This window comes from Colossoma macropomum, unplaced genomic scaffold, assembly GCF_904425465.1.
Source record: "Colossoma macropomum unplaced genomic scaffold, Colossoma_macropomum, whole genome shotgun sequence".
Classification (NCBI taxonomy): Eukaryota; Metazoa; Chordata; class Actinopteri; order Characiformes; family Serrasalmidae; genus Colossoma; species Colossoma macropomum.
In genome coordinates this window covers 26981841-26998594 of record NW_023494806.1, presented here as the reverse complement: position 1 = coordinate 26998594, position 16754 = coordinate 26981841, and the positions used below count along the sequence as shown (strand labels likewise).

At 38.3% G+C, this 16754-nt stretch overlaps 1 protein-coding gene across 4 annotated transcripts; it reads right to left on the bottom strand.

The window, feature by feature from the left end:
- Positions 1–2134: 2134 nt before the first annotated feature.
- Positions 2135–14101, bottom strand: LOC118827263 (gastrula zinc finger protein XlCGF7.1-like). 4 transcript variants are annotated; one of them, XR_005008854.1, is made up of 7 exons: positions 13771–14101; positions 12605–12677; positions 11678–11777; positions 11435–11545; positions 9062–11068; positions 3130–4091; positions 2135–2987 (listed from the first exon to the last, which is right to left on the bottom strand). XR_005008854.1 is itself a non-coding variant. In XM_036598553.1 (6 exons), the coding sequence occupies exon 6, from the start codon at positions 3991–3993 to the stop codon at positions 3214–3216; it is 780 nt and encodes a 259-aa protein (XP_036454446.1). In that variant the 5' UTR covers positions 3994–4091; positions 9062–11068; positions 11435–11545; positions 11678–11777; positions 12605–12677; positions 13771–14100; the 3' UTR covers positions 2135–3213. The 4 variants fall into 4 exon arrangements, 3 of the variants coding, with proteins under 3 accessions (XP_036454446.1, XP_036454449.1, XP_036454448.1); XM_036598553.1 differs by having other exon boundaries at positions 2135–4091; positions 13771–14100; XM_036598556.1 differs by having other exon boundaries at positions 2135–4091; positions 11435–11541; positions 13771–14100.
- Between the last annotated feature and the right edge of the window lie 2653 nt (positions 14102–16754).

Here is a 16754-nt window from a genome sequence, read left to right as displayed (position 1 = left end):
TCTTGCTCTCTCACTCTTTCTTCCAGCACAAGAACCACAGTGGAGCTCAATGGAACCTGAGGACTGGCTGCAATGAGACAGCAACCTCACCCTGCACCCTGAGTCTCAACTCTGGTTTTGTAAGTCTTTCCTTGTTCCTTGTTTTTAATAAACCAAACATTATGCATCCCAGTGGTGGGGTCTTTGTTTGAGAGAAGTACAAATGTGTCTGACTATGATTACCTCAGATATTTTTTGTTGTCGTAATCTTCAGTAATGGTAACTTGAGGTAACTTGGGCGAAGCATTTTTTTCTCCTCTCTGTGTCAGTGGGGAAACCGTACATTCTTAAAGCTTTCTCCAAGGGATTGTGGCATTCCCGTGCAGCACAGCAAACCATGGTGGAAACTACATGCAAGGACAACACAGAAGAAAGGGCACAGACAAACTGCTTGACATGCTACTCATGTTTGAGTTTATTAGAAATTTATTTAATGAATTTAATATGAATTAATTAAATATGTTTATATGTATACAACATATACACTCACCAATGACTGTACTAGGAACACCTCCTTGTTTCTACACTAACTGTCCATTTTATCACCTCCACTTACCATATAGGAGCACTTTTTCGTTCTAAAATTACAGACTGTAGTCCATCCGTTTTTCTGCATACTTTGTTAGCCCCCTTTAACCCTGTTCTTCAATGATCAGAGAATGATCCACCACAAAAATTTTGCCTGCTATGTGGTGGTGGTGCTTTTGGGGGTCTTGACCGTTAAAGAACAGGGTAGAAGTGGGCAGTGCTGTTGAAGTGCCTTTTCAACATAGAAATACTTTAAATAAAATAATTAAATGATTTGATCTGTATGTGGATATTATTTCCATAGCCCACGCAAACACATTTTAACATGTTTTATTGATATTAGTATTTTTTAAATGCGTGTATGGTAGGAGCCATGATGCCATGGAATCAGAAAGGCAAATTAATTTCAACAATACTGCAATGGTTTCTAACAGACAGTTTAAAAGCTTGCTTACCTTTATAGGTAGTGCTGGACAGATCACGGGCCATTCAAAATTCAAACTACTCTAACACGAGTAGTCATTAATACTGAGTCAGTAATACTGAGTGTACTGTATAATCTTTTCTGCATTAGGCTCAAACATACTTCCATTACACCAATAACAAACTGGGAATGTTAACTGCTGATATCGCTGGTGCAGATGGTCACAGCAACGTCCTCCTCTCAACAGGAGAAACTAAAATGTATGTCAGTAAAAGCTTTGATAACTGATGGGATGTGCAGAGAAGTTAGGTCAGTCTGTTCGAATTTCTCTCAGACTGGTCACTAACGTTATCTAGCTATCTTAATTAGCATTAGTTAGCTCCATGGGCGTCGCTAGGATCGTTTTAATGTAATTTAGCCCCCTTCCCACGTAAATGTAGATCACTGGTCCAAATCATAGTTCACAGCATAATGTAATAGCAGGGCAAGACCTGGAGGGTGCACTGCTGCTGCTCTAATTCAGCACTGCCTCTGCCATAACCTACTAGGGAACTTGTAGAGCAGGGGTTCTTCATCATGGTCCTGGAGAGTTAAGAGCCAACACACCTGGCTCTAACATTCAGGTGCCTATAAAGGACTTCATGACCTGGATCAGGTGTGCTAGATTAGGGTAGGAGCTAAACTCTACAGCCTGGCTCTAGCTGTATCAGAGAACCTGTAGAGAGGAGAAATACCAGATCCGGTTTATGAGGAGTCTGGCCTCTTCCTACGTCCCCTGTTATATTAAAAAAATGACTGCAAAACGCTAGAGGGTGTCCGTGAGCGATACCTCAATGAATGGGAGTAAATGGAGCTAAATGACTAAAAACGAAACCTTAAAACAGTTTCTAATCACTTGCCCATAACTTTCCTTTGCTGCCAGTCTACTGATGTCAATTCAGTGCACAGTAGCATTAGCTTACATGTAGCAATATTCATACTTCAACTCTTTAATGGCCTCATAATTCAGAGGATCCAGTGATAATCGAGAGAGGAATATTAGACTTTGCAAGTCGTAAGCCAATCATATCAGTGTGAACGAGCCAGAGAGACAGAAATGACATTACTGACAGCTCTTTATATTCTTTTAGATGTCTCTTTGGTATTTGGAAACAGCAACAGCACTACTGCAGTATTTCCCATCTATTGTTTTTACGGTAAGTTAATGTCAGTGAAAAGGACGAGTCTGAATTGGCTTCCTATTCACCAGGTTCTTGTTTGAAATTTCCTGTTCTAAGTTGGCAGAATGTAACTGCTGCCACCATTTAAAGTGGAAAGAGAAAATTAAAACAAGAAGCGACTTCAGCTTTTTGTGAAAATGTCAATCTTTGACATTGACATCAAGAGTTTAATAAAATTAATGTATTACTGAACACAGGAAGAGAGAGAGAGAAAGAAGCTGAAGGAAACTGACAGGATTGGAGGAGGAGACCTGACAGAGGTTAGCGATCAAGTAGAAAGTGGGGGAAAGTTTTGTAAGTTTCAATTAAAATGAATGTTATATTTAATTGAACTTAACTGAAATACCTACTGAGCAAAATCATTCTTTCTGATTGCACAAAGTACAACATACATGACAAAAAGAAAATATAAACACAAACAAAACAGAATTTAAAATACAGTTGATTTGCGCCATGTTTGTCTCTCCTGTCTGGCTGTGCGTGTAGTAATGCCACCTTAAAATCTATAAAAGGCATCCTGGCAATCTTTCCCCTGATGCAAATCGGCTTCAGCAGGTGTTTTGAATGGCTTCTCCCATCTCCCCTGGTATTCAGACATCTAGTAAGAAGTCAATTTTCAGATCAAGGAGGAGAGGAGGAGGATCAGTAGAAAGCACTAACTTTCAGTGTGTCTGGATACAACCCAGGTCGCAGAAAAGTAAATTCTGTCCATTTGGGGTGGGGGTAGAGCAACTCCTCCTCACAGACCAGCTTTTTTAAGCCCTACACCAGGACAGCTGTAAAAGTAATTAACACACATATGCATTCATGAATCAATGAAAGAATACCCTAATTGTGAAAGAAATAAACTTATCATAATACAATATACTGTAGGCTTGACTTCAGCACAGGAAATTTTGTTTCATTTTATGCACGTACTTTAGACACAGGGTGAAACAACAAAACACGGTTTTCCCCTCTAGTCTTGTCCAGACTCCTTACATGGTGTTATGGTTACACTCATTACTGCCCATGTCCACCACTGCTCATAGTGCACTTGTGTGACTTCACAGTATTTGAATGCCTGAAGCTCTTCCCACATTCTGAGCAGTGATACGGCTTCTCTCCTGTGTGAATGCGCTGGTGTTTTAGGAGAGTACTCTGTACAGTAAAGCTCTTCCCACATTCTGAGCAGTGATACGGCTTCACTCCTGTGTGAATGCGCTGGTGTTGTAGGAGATGACTCTGTACAGTAAAACTCTTCCCACACTCTGAGCAGTAATACGGCTTCTCTCCTGTATGGATGCGCTGGTGCTGCTGGAGAGAACTCTGCTGAGTAAAGCTCTTCCCACACTCTGAGCAGTGATACGGCTTCTCTCCTGTGTGGATGCGCTGGTGTCGTTGGAGATGAATCTGTTGATTAAAACTCTTCCCACACTCTGAGCAGTAATACGGCTTCTCTCCTGTGTGGATGCGCTCATGTCGTTGGAGATGAATCTGTTGATTAAAACTCTTCCCACACCCTGAGCAGTGATAAGGCTTCTCTCCTGTGTGGATGCGCTGATGTTGTTTGAGAGAACTTTGTACAGTAAAACTCTTCCCACACTCTGAGCAGTAATACGGTTTAACTCCTGCGTGAATGCGCTGGTGTATTTTGAGATTACTCTGTCGATCAAAACTCCTTCCACACTCTGAGCAGTTGTGAGTTCTCTTCTTGCTTCGTTTCTTTGTCTGTCTGTGAGATGTGTTTGTGTGGAGGATACCAGATGATGTTTGCTGAATACAGCTTCTTCTGGAGGCCATATGGAATGTCCTGATGTGTTTACAGAAGTATGTTCGAGCAGTGTAGGAAAGTGGATCCTAGGAGCAGGAGAAGAATTGAAACTGGACGTCATTCATTTCTGTAAGTAGAAAAGATAAAAGACAATATAAACTCAAAGTGCAATGCAGCAAAAATAGTCTGGTCTAAATCTTGAATGCCCTTCTTACATCAACTGGCAAAAGTCTAAAGTATAAACTTCCATCTGATGTGGAGAAGCCAATCACCTAATCACCAAAACTCTTCAAACAGACACATAAACGAATACAGTTGTACCATCATTCCATAGAAGCTGTCATGTCCATATCAAAAGCTCTGTGTCTAAGCTGGATTTCTGTATGGCAAAAAACAATGGGACTTTCTAGAATCACATCCTGTGGTTAACAAAGTGGTTCCAAACTTAAAATGTTTTATCCTTTATAAAATGTTTTGACCCTTCAAACTTCTTAGGGTGCTTACACTTCACAGCCATGGGCTCATGAAAAGACCAAGACATGTCTCTTAAAACTGCTTGTAGATCAGGTATGCAAAGCAAACCCCCGTTCCTCACTGCCAAAGACCTCCAAGAAGGTTCTGCTGGCACGGGATCAGTGATGCACTGGCCCTACGGCCCTACGGTGCAGTGTTTGTGCTGTCCATCATCTACGTGGACAGATTATCAGAAGGTAATCTTAACTCTGATCTCATCTCAAATTTCAATGTCTGAAGTTTACAAGCAAAAGATAAACCACAGGCATTTTGGAATTTGCAGTCTATGTGCTGTGTCTAATGAAACAAAAATTGAACTATGTGGATCCAATCACCATTGACTGACTGAGAATCTGTCTAAACTTTTGCAAACACCATATTTTATTATTTCAATCTATTGAATTTAGCAAATAAATGGTGATCTTGCATTTAAAATTGTAGAAATGTCATATTTTAGTTTATTTCATGCAAATAATGTATTAATCTTTCATTTATAGAATCAACAAAATTTGACCAGAAGTAGCCAAGACTTTTGCACTTTTGTAAATTTGTACAACATGCGTTATAAAGTCTGTATTATTAAAAAGTTGCTTCTTGATAATCCCTTACTAATTCGGCATCCAATCCATGCAGTTGATGACTGTAGGATAACAAAAATCAAAATAATTAGTCCACAAGCTTAGCATTAAGCTGTTTACAGGAATTAGCAGCTTGGCTATGAAGCCAGGTTAAATGAGCATTTTTGAACAATTTAGTAAGAAATCATAGTAGTAAAGGTAAATTAGGGATACCATTTTTTTTAGACCAAGTATGAGTACAAGTACATTATTTGTAGCACTCGCCGATACAGAGTCCGATACTATAATGAATTACCTACTTATAATTAAGTATTTATTACTGCAAATGAGTGCAAAGTACCTTAAATGAAGTGCATTAATTGTCTAGGCTACATTATTTACTTTAGATAGAGTAGTGCTGCAGTGGAGAAAAGCTGGTTTAAGGCTAATTCATCCAAGAAGCTCATGTTTTGAGTTTTATGCCTTTTCTGTGGCTTTTGTTTGATTGGTTTAGCTGTAGCTGAATGTCTTCTAAAGCCAGACACACACAACACAATTTTAGAAATCTTATTCTTTGTTGACTCACACTGAATGGACAAAGCCTATGATTTATATACTCACACAGTACGAAAATGTTCGGTTCATGCTACATGAAATGCAGCCTCTATAGACAGCTCTGTCTATGAACAAGTACGAGTACTGAGCAAACACGCTGAGAAACTGAGCAGCGCAGCTAACACTGAGCTCTGAAGATAAAACCAGACAGTGATTCAGATGGTAGTACACTACAATCTGTCTAGTGCCTATTATACAAAAAAAAAATCACCATATTAATGTTTATACCTTGCAATTCTATTCAGTCAAACAGAGTAAATGTCCACTTTTTTCGCCTCTGTGTTGCATGTCGCCTATATGTCTATATGTGTCCGACTGTCACAGAGTCAGTAAATCTTCACTGTGTGAGCAGAGCCTCCTTCACTGCATTTGTTTATTAGTACCGCAGTGCACACTCGGCTTAAATCACTCAGTAGCTGCGAGTAACGAAATGTTGGTATCAGTGAGTTTTTATGAGTATGAGTAAATGAGCGCAGTATCAGACCGCATCAGTTAATAAGTTCTAAGCAATTATTTAGCAGCAATTGCTAATGTTAGTTAAAGTGAGACAGTTATTAGCCAACTAGCTCATTTATCATCTTCACAAATCAAAGACCTATTTAACCAAAAAGCGGAGTTGTACAATTAGTTGATCAGCCAATGTGGTACTCTTTGGAGATTATCAGTTGCTACAAATTTAAATATCAAAGCTACGTAAGCTACCTTGGTTATCTAGCTGATGTTAGTTAGCCATGGGATCCAATAAGGTTCATTGATATTTTGAGTTTGTGAAATTTTGAAATTTCACATCCTGCAGTTTTATATCACTCTTTGTGTGCGTTTAAAAAAAAATGCATACACATGTAGCTGCAGATGTACAAAAATGTTGTGCATGTGAAAAGTTTGTAAACCTAGATATAATTTACACATGTAAAAGGTTTTGTTGATACACAATTATCTGTGTATGTGTAATAAAAAATGTGCAGGATTATTTTTATATGGGATATGGACACACAAATTTACTACCTTTGTGTGCGACACTGGAGTTACAAGCTACAAGCTATGAAATACAAGCATGAATTTTGACCCTCTTTTTATGCCTGAGCTTACGAGCCAATCAGCATGCTGCTTCGAGCACAACCAATGATGTTGCAGAATCACAAATTGAAATAGTTTGAACATGAGTTCACAGCTCAAAATATTAAAGACCCTTATTTGATTCCATATTTAGCCAAATAGATATGTTAGTTAGCCAGCTAATCCGCAGTTGACGAAGCTAACTACCGAGTACAGTAATGCGACGAAAGGACATTTTAAACATTTAATTTCAGAAATGCTGAGGGTTACTGCAGTGATAAAGTGGCAGTGAGGCAGAGGCACAAAGAGGACAGAGACAGAAAAACAGCAACAACAACAAACACAGATTCTGCAGAAAGAGAATATTTCTAATGTTGATGCACAGCAGTAAATACAGTGAGTGAAAAGTATTAAGATTAGTTTTTGTTACTTAAATGTACTTTTAGTGCATATAGCCACTTAAATTGAACACAAGTAATAGTAATAATGTCATTTTACTTTGATCTTATAAATATGCAAAAAGCATGTATTCATTAGCATAAACAAAGATATGTTAAAGAAACTGGATAGTATTCAGAAAATATGCATATGTAAATATCAATCAAATTTAAATAGCCAAATAAATTTTAATAAAATGTACAAATCCCATTTCCAGAAAAGTTTGGACATTTTGTAAAATGCAAAAAAAATAAGAATGTATGATTTGTTAATTCTCTTGAACCTTTATTTAACTGACAAAAGTAGAAAAAATGACTTTTAAAGTTTTGGCTGACCAACCTTACTGTATTTTGTAAATGTAAAATTTCTGCATAACTCTCAAATAGTTGGGAGAGAGGCAAAATAAGAGTGTGAAGTTTATAGAATAGTGAAGTTATACCATTTTGAATCATTCCACAATAAGCAGGTAAACTGGTAACAGGTGAGGGTATTATGATATATAAAAGTATAAAAGAATATAAAAGTAGTTTCCACCAAAGGCTCAGTCTTTGTAAGCAAAGATGGGTCATGGCTGACTACCAAATGTTGTGAGAGAACTGTCAAGCAGTTCAAAAAGAGCATTTCTTGCATTTCACCATCTACTGTACATGACGTTGTGAAAAGAATCAGGGAATCTGGAGAAATCTCAGTCCACTGTTGAATGTGCATGACCGTTGAGCCCTCAGACAGCACTGCATTAGAAACCGTTATGCTACTGTATTAAATATAGCCACATGGGTTCAGAAGCACTTCAGAAAACCATGGTCACTTAACACAGTCCGCCGCTGCATCAAGAACTGCAACTTGAAACTCTATTATGCAAGGAGAAAGCCACACATCAATTCTATGCAGAAAGGCCACCAAGTTTTCTGGGCCCGAACTCATCTCAGATGGTCTCAAAGACAGTGGAAATGTGTGCTGTGGTCAGATGAGTCAACATTTCAGCTTGTTTTTTCGGAAAAATGCAAGTTGAGTCGAGAATCCTTTCTTTTTTGGCATGGAGAACTCAACTTGCATTTTTCATCGTTCACCATCCATCATCATCCAGACTTAGCAAAAAGTACAAAAGCCAACATCTATCATGGTATGTGGGTGCATCAGTGACCACAGCATGGGTGACTTGCATATGTGTGAAAGTACCATTGACAAGGAGGCACACTATACACAGTTTTATGCTTTCTTGTATCTCACACACCTCATTTAACTGATCACATACTGGGTCATGTGTGTAAAAGTAGTGAATACACAAAAATATGTGTAAAAAGTGTGTTGTTCTCCAGGGCTGGGATTGGGAACATCTGAACTAGACCATCAAGCTCTTAAACAGCTCTCACACACTACACCCCCCTCTGAACAGACCTTAAACACCCACCATAGACATACCTATTAGCTCTTAATCTACCAGCCATTGACCAGTAACCCCCACCCAGACATTAACAGCTCTCAGGAAGTACTTCATATTGCTCTAGAACAAACTGTGGTTTTCTAAACTACACAAGTATTCCCGCTTTGGATAATATCAGCACATATCAGTCAGTATTTCTACTTAATTACAGCTACATGTCCAACGTTGTCTACTTTCTCATAACCTTGCTACAACGTTGTCAAAGGGTGGTGCTGTTTACGTTGTCTCAACAAGGTTGTCACATCTTGTACATATATAGTATGAATCATAAACAAATCAGCAACTGCTCTTTGTTTGCGAAACCCTACTAGAAAAAACTCTGGGACATCAGCTCACATCACTCAGCTGCTTCTGTGTTGGCTAATCTACTTTAAACCCATCAAATCTTATTTTCAAAACTCAAATGTGTCTCCAGCTGTTTGTCTCAGAGTGAGTGAAGAACAGTGAGTGTTAAGGTGTCGGGCAGCTTCCTACCTTCAACAGTTCAGCTCTTATTTCTGTTCCTCCAGCAACACTGTATGAGCGCGGAGGCGGGGACTGCTGAGCACAACACAACCTTCTGCTTCTCCGCTGTAGTGCAGTTGGAGATAGTTATAGTTACAGAATTAGCGCCACCACCTGGCCCGAAGCGGCTTTACACTGGAACCATAAGATCACGGAAACAGACGCAACGGTCGTTATTTTAAATCCCACCCGTATTCAGTAAAGCCCCGCCTTCAGTGCTCTGATGGGGTAACAGCAAAGCGAAGAATTCAGAGAGGATTCATGGTTTTACCATGATCTTTGATTTTATGTAGCGGTTGTTCAGATACTCGTCCATTCAATACTGTAAAAATCATGTTTTAACTTAAATCAACTGACTGCCTTACATTTTGAACTGAACTTCCAATACGAAATTAACAGAATGTAATACATCCTTTATACTTAATGGCAGAAGTTCATTTAATTCAAAATTGTAAGGCAGTCTGGTTACTTTAAATTAAAATGGCAAATTTTTTTGAAGTAAAATATTTTTGGTCTTACATTGACACCTTAAAGTAGAGATTTTACACACTATATACTGCAAACAAGGGCTGAACGATTTGGGGACAATATTTCTGACTAATGTTGCGATTCTGATTTAAATTGCGATTGTCTTCTATAAATTGAGGTCCAGACCTGTTTGTTTTTTTACCAAGAATATCCACTTCTTCTGGCTTGAGGCTTGACCCCTTGATGTGGTGTGCCAGAAAGCCAGTGAGTTGTGGTGGGGATGTCACAACACATGGAGGTTTGGTTGCATCTGATTGGTCTAGCTCTACAGGCGTTTCACAACTCTGTATTATTGCGTTAAATTTCTCCTCTTACAGCTTGAGATGTTTTTGATAATGTAGACTTTAATAAAAAAAAAAGCGATCCTGCAATTTAAAAATCTGCAAACCATCACTGTTTAACACAGTACAGAGACAGTGTAGTTCACATGCTCATACAAACCAGTTGCACATTCTGATACCGATTTGGGCCAATCATTTTTCCTGCTGTCTTCACAACTCTCTGTAGACACTAAAGGACCCACATCCTACATTTTTCTTGGAGGTTATTCATCATCTTGGAAATGAAGGGAACTCTTTTATAACATCTATGTAATTTTTATAGTAATATTGTTAGCTAAAGGCTTCTAATAACATTTTAATAATAATCTTTCACAGTTTGACCTCATAAAATAACAACATGAAAAGTGTAAAAAGTACAAAGGATTTCTTGTAAAAACAACAAACAAAAAATAATACGTTACGCACTCCAGCCACTATATTTTTTATTATAGCTCAGTCTTTAATATAATTGTAATATCTAAACTAGTGTCTAAACTCAGTGTTGGGGGCTCACTAATTCCATCTGCACTTGGTTATTTGTTCTGTTGAATAGCAGCTCCAGACTGTGAGGAGAGATACTGCACTGTCATCCACATTAGTACTTAGGACTGACACACCTCATCACTGCTATCTTAACCTTCCACTAAGCAGCCTATTCTGACATGACTGTGTTTGTCATTCCATTCACAGGTGACACCAGAGTAATTACTTTAATAAGTGGTAATGATGAGAGAGCTGACCCTGTGGTGCTAAGATAACAACTTCTCTCTGAACGTCAACAAGACCAAAGAAATGAGGGTCAATTTCAGGAAAGCCAGAGTTGATTGAGGCAATTAAATGTGCATTTTCGACCACAAATTCCAACCTGTTTACTAATGTCTGCATACGTGGATGTGTTTACTGAAGTCTAGTGCATTTAGTATAAACAGGAACATGCTACTACACACTGTCATGCATTAATCACATAGCTGTATTCTGCTTTCAGGCTTTATTGGTGATGGAGGCGTGCTTGCTTGTGTGTGCGCTACTTGGTGGATACTGCTCTGAACTGGAACGGGTTGGTGGATGCTGGAGGTCTACACGTCTGATGTTACTCATCACTGTCATTTTGAGTCTCCTGATCCCGGTCCTGAAACAACAATAACTGTGTCAGTAACTTTTTGATGACCGGTAAAGACAAATACAATTTTGATGTGTATTTACATGTGCAGTTCTCATTTGATGCTTTGCTGGCTTGCTGGCATTTACACAGCTCAGCTCATTCATTTAACACAAATATTACTAGGGATATATATTTGTTTATAGTGCCTTACAGGCATTTTTTGCTCTTTATATTCATATATAGCTGGATAATGTTTTTGCAAAGATTTGCTTATTAAAGCTGGATACTGAATTCTGAATGTTAAAGAATTTTAACAATGTTTAACACCAGCGCAAGTCTTTTTGGTAGTCGCGCGTATCTTAATAGAAAAATGTATATGGAAAAGCAACTCACCTTAAAGAAGGTTTCCACAAGTTTGTCCAGCAAACAAGTTTGTGATCTATACTTCTGCATGTGCTGGTCCATGTCGGCCATTAATTGCAGATACCTTGTTATCAGTTCTATCTTCCCATAAACATGAACAATAAAAGCCTTTTGAGAATTTTTAATCATATTCCTATTATGATTCTATACTGATCCTACATCGACATGCTTGATGTAGCCAAATATGAGTATTTCTAAAGCAGCCTGTCTCACCTCTTGCTGTGTTTGTTCTCCTTAGAAAGCATATCTGAGATCCTCCTTGTATCCTCCTTGAGTTCCTCCTCTTTCTCAGTCTGACTCATCTCCAGTACTGCTGAAGTGAGAGAGATCCAAACAACAAATTCAGGACATATAAATTGAAGAAGAGGCCATTTAAAAGATCAAAAACTTGAGGTTTGCTACAGACACTGCTGTATTGAAGGTTAGAACAAAACTGGAAGGCGTATAAATTAAGAAGTACATTAATTATCTGCTTTGAAGGCTTTGCTTGATAGATTGTTCTCACTTTTTGTTACACTGGGATCCATAAAGAGCTACATTTGTTAACAGATTCCAAAGAGCTATACACATTGGAGATGGTTATATGAGCAAATGCTTGCTGTTGGAGGGATACAAAACTGAAACCATGACATGGATCAAAGTGGACACTCGCAAAAAGACTTTTTCCAAGTTATTAGTGAAGGCTTAGAATACAATTTAACCTTATAAAGTATTCACTGCAGTATGAATGCATGTGACTGGAACAAAAGAAATATGACTGCATACAATTCTTCCTTGTGTTCATTTAGACAAAACCAAATCTCAGTAAGAAAGAAACGATTCTTTTAACTAATTCTGATTGAATAAACATTTTGGATCTACTTAGCATTTGTTACACTGAAGTTTGCATAACTCCCTACCTATAATAGATGCTGTTTAGTCCAAATAGATGATTTTTATCATTTCAAAAAGACTGCATGAATATCAAAAATACATCATTTACCATCAAAAAACTCAAGAATATGGAGATGTTATATATTTTTAAGTGTTCTGTTACACATTTACCTTCTAACATATATGTTCCATATATCCTACCATAGAACACAGAAACATTACACATGTATCATTATTCTCATTTGCAGGTGTCTTAACTCTGTGTACCTGTTGACTCTTAAAAGCCCTCTTTTTGTTGATGCTCCGCTGGACGTTATCCACTAACACTGCAATGAAGAGACTGTGAAGACAGAAAGTTAAGAACAAGTGATTAAATTAGATGAAGTTAGCATGCACTGCCTAGTGATAGATCAATGCAATCAGACTTGTGATGTAAACTTGAAGACAGTTTGCTGCCCATATGAGGGTCTTCAGTTCAACTGAGAGGTGGGATGAGTGGCAAAATGCCTTTAAGATTAAAGCACACGTCCAGCTGCCTTGATGTACTTCTGTTACACAATTCAAAGACTGTGAGAACGTTACAGACATCAGCATGTACTGTGCATGTGGTTCACAAAATGAAAACTGATTTAAAACTGTTAGGTTATTCAAGGTAACTCACTTGAATAAAGTGAAAAACTCACCCACGAGGTAAAGAGCAAGGAAGAAAATGATATGAGGTGCTCCTGTTGGTTGTTTTTATTCAAATTAGTAGTAAAGGTAAAAACTCAGCTACTCAAAATCCTTAAACAAGATCACTATGCATCTATCTCAGATAGAACTATGCATCTTAATGCTGACTTTGCAATATTAGAACAAATTACAAAGAGAACAAATAATAATAACAATTGATTAAGTATGAGTTCGACTTTTGGCTGAAGTAGCTCCCCTCACCGCTCCCCTAAAAATTAATTAGTGCATGGTATTTTTTATCTATATGTGGTTGGTATGGTGTAGTGGGTAACACTTCTTCCTTCTATGCTGTCGAGTGCGGTTCAATTCCCCGCCTGGGTAAGTGCCCTACACAATACCAGTAAGGGCCCTTGGACAAGACTCCTAACACTACCTTCACCTACCTGTGTAAAATGATCAAATTGTAAATCGCTCTGGATAAGAGCATCTGCCAAATGCTGTGAATGATATTTGACTACTTAATAATAAATAGTTCCTCCAGTCACATTTGTATGTTCAGTGTATTTCTTTTTAAAAATTCTGAATCTTGCCAAAATAATGTAATTGAACCATCATAACATTCAAGATTTATTGAATCACAATCAAATCAAATCTTTGTGAGCTCATATTTGATAAATTTACAATTTTCAGTGAAATTAATGACTTTAATGAGTTTGCTTTTCACATGACATGTTGAAGTCTAAAAAGACATGACCCCTTACCGTTGTCTCTGCTGGTCATATAGATCAGGGACCTGTCATCCAGTGTAAGGATTTAATGGAGGATGACATTCCAGGTCTGACTCACTAAACATCTCCCGGAACATAACAGCAAACACAAACAAGAGTAAAAACATGAGGCTGATGATGGAGCCCATGGACTAGAAAGACTGGAGGCAGGTTAAAAGGATGGCCTGGAGACTCTGAAAGAAGCTGGCAGAAAAGCAGAGAGAGCCCTTGAGTTGTTAGATGGGAGTAAACTGAAACAGAGACATTCCAAAATGTTTTTGCCACATTGACTAAAGCTGCTCATACCTACACTACTTAGAGATTTGTCTTGATTAACAGTCTTTACTACACCCTAAGACCTTTTTTCATTAACAGCTGAAATGCACTCCACTGTAATAATAAAATATACCAGTCTTGCTTAAAATGTAAATGCATCCTTCCAAACTGTAAAAATGTCATTTTTATCACGGTCAGTTCCGCCTCTGCAGCACCCCTCTGGTTCAACTCTGCTATAGGCGCAGATGATGCGTTTTTGTACCAAAGTACCATGACATGTCACAGTGTGCAAATCAGTCAAACAACATTACCGCCCCCCCCGATGACACCCTACTCATGCTGTGCTCATAAATATGAAAGCATATGAGCCTAGAGCAAGGAGATAACCACACTCACGCGCGGAGCTAAATACCCCCCAGCACCAATATGCCAGATGTCTGTAACAACTGTAAATAATTCAAATAATCTAAGCTTAGTTTGTAATAAAGAACAAAGATGTTGGACCGATTAAGTGAAGATTCTTGTGAGTCTCCATAAAGCTGTCGGTCTTGCATCCAATTCACGTTTCCCTCCACAACTCACTCACTGAACAGACATCAACAGCAAGCAACACTGGAACTATGGAAAGCGAAACAGTTCAGGAAACGTTAACGTTAAATGGCCATTGTTACTGACTGTCAACTTTTCATCCGTACAGCCTTTGTCAGACTTTTTCTTGCTTTCCGTAGTTCCAGTGCTGCTTCCCGTTGGTTTCTGTTCAGTGAGTTTGCGCGCCCGAGGGGTCTATTTATGAAGGGGAATGTGAATTTGAGAGGGAACTGAATCAGATGTAACACCAGTAAGTGCCATGAACAGCTTGCAGAGCGTAAGGATTTAGGGCCACTGCAAATTCATGAAGATGTGATGTTCACACAGGACACAGTCCTTCTTCACAGGTGTAGGGGTGCCATCTCTTCTTTTGCTCTTTTGACTGCATAAAAATTTGATATGAAGAGAAAAACCTCAGTGGTTTGAGCTACTTTGGACTGGCCCAGTCAGCTGAGTTAATAATCTGCTTATCTGCATGTCTTTCAAACCTTGAAGTCCAAAACAAATACTGGAAAAACTGCCAATACCATTCCTAGCTCCAAGCATACCGCCAGAGAACCTGGATTTAGGTAACAAAAGTAACTTTAGTTAGTTAATGGCTAAAAGATGTGATATGTCATCTTCTAGTCAGTCCCTGCTGAAAAAATCATAGAAACCATGAAAAGTTTTTGTTGCTTCCTGGTGGTGTGCAATAGTCAGTAATGGTATTTTGAGTTTTCTTGATGGGTTGATATCACAGTGTAAAGGTTTAACCCAGTGTAAAATGGTTTAATAGCTGTTCTGAGACTGATTCCAGATGCATTAAACAGTTTCCTTATGGGATCTTAAGGTGTCCTACAGTAGTAGTAGACACTAGTAGCCTCTAAGTCAATTTCCATTAAAAAGAAAAACCACCACGTTTTAATCCTAATGGTTATAATGGTCTTTTTTCAGTAGGGGTAGCCGTCTAGCTGTTTTAATAATAGCATTAGCAGGCTCATAGTTAGCGAATGAACCCGCTGCTTTCAGGGCAATTGTTAGCCTGGCAAAGGAAATATTTTCCAACAAGAATGAATATGAATGAAACAGAACAAAACCAACCAGTTAATTAGTCCCTTAATCAGTGCCTGACAAATCATCGGTTAGCACAGCATATATAGCGGAGCTGATCACTACGGTGATCAAATGTTTTTGTAAATACTTGCTCATTCTAAAATTGATGCCTGCAATGCAGTCCAAAAAAAAGTGAGCATGTACTAGCAAATACCCCATTTCCAAAAAAGTTGCGATGCTGTGCAAAATGTAAATGAAAAACAGAATGCAATGATGTGCAAATCATTTACTATATTTATATATTTTATTGAATATAGTACAAAGACAACATATCAAATTTTAAACTGAGAAAATTGATTGTTTTTTGAAAAATATAGGGTCATTTTGAATTTGATGCCAGCAACACATTTCAAAAAAGTTGGGGCATGTTTACCACTGTGTTTCATCACCTCTTCTTGTTTGGAAACTGAGGAGACCAATTTCTGTAGTTTTGAAAGTGGAATTTTTTGTAGTTCTTGCTTGATGTATTTTAGCTGCTTAACAGTTTGGGGTCTTATTTGTTGAATTTTTTTGTTTTATAATGTGGCAAATGTTTTCAATGAATGACAGGTCTGGACTGCAAGCAGGCCAGTTCAGCACCCTAACTCTTGCTATAGAGCCATACTGTTGTAATAGATGCAGAATGTGGTTTAGCATTGTCTTGCTGAAATAAGCAAGGCCTTCCCTGAAAAAGACATTATCTGGATGACAACATATGTTGCCAAAACCTGTATATATCATTCAGCATTAATGGTGCATTCACAGATGTGCAAGTCATCCATGCCATGAGAACTAATGCCCCCCCATACCATCACGGAAGCTGGCTTTTAAACTGTGCACTGATAACAAGGCATGTGGTCTTTAACCAGAGGATGTGGTGTCCATGATTTCCAACCTCAGGATACTTTTCCAGTTCGTCTTATATGAGCTCGGGCCCAGAGAAGGCAGCGGTGTTTCTGGATTCTGGTTTCTTCCTTCCATTCTAGAGTTTTAACTTGGATTTGTGGATACAGTGATGAACTGTGTTCACAGACGGTGGATTC

Excerpts from the sequence above, each read along its gene's own strand:
- LOC118827263 (XM_036598553.1), bottom strand. The coding sequence starts at position 3,993 with ATGGCCTCCAGAAGAAGCTGTATTCAGCAAACATCATCTGGTATCCTC.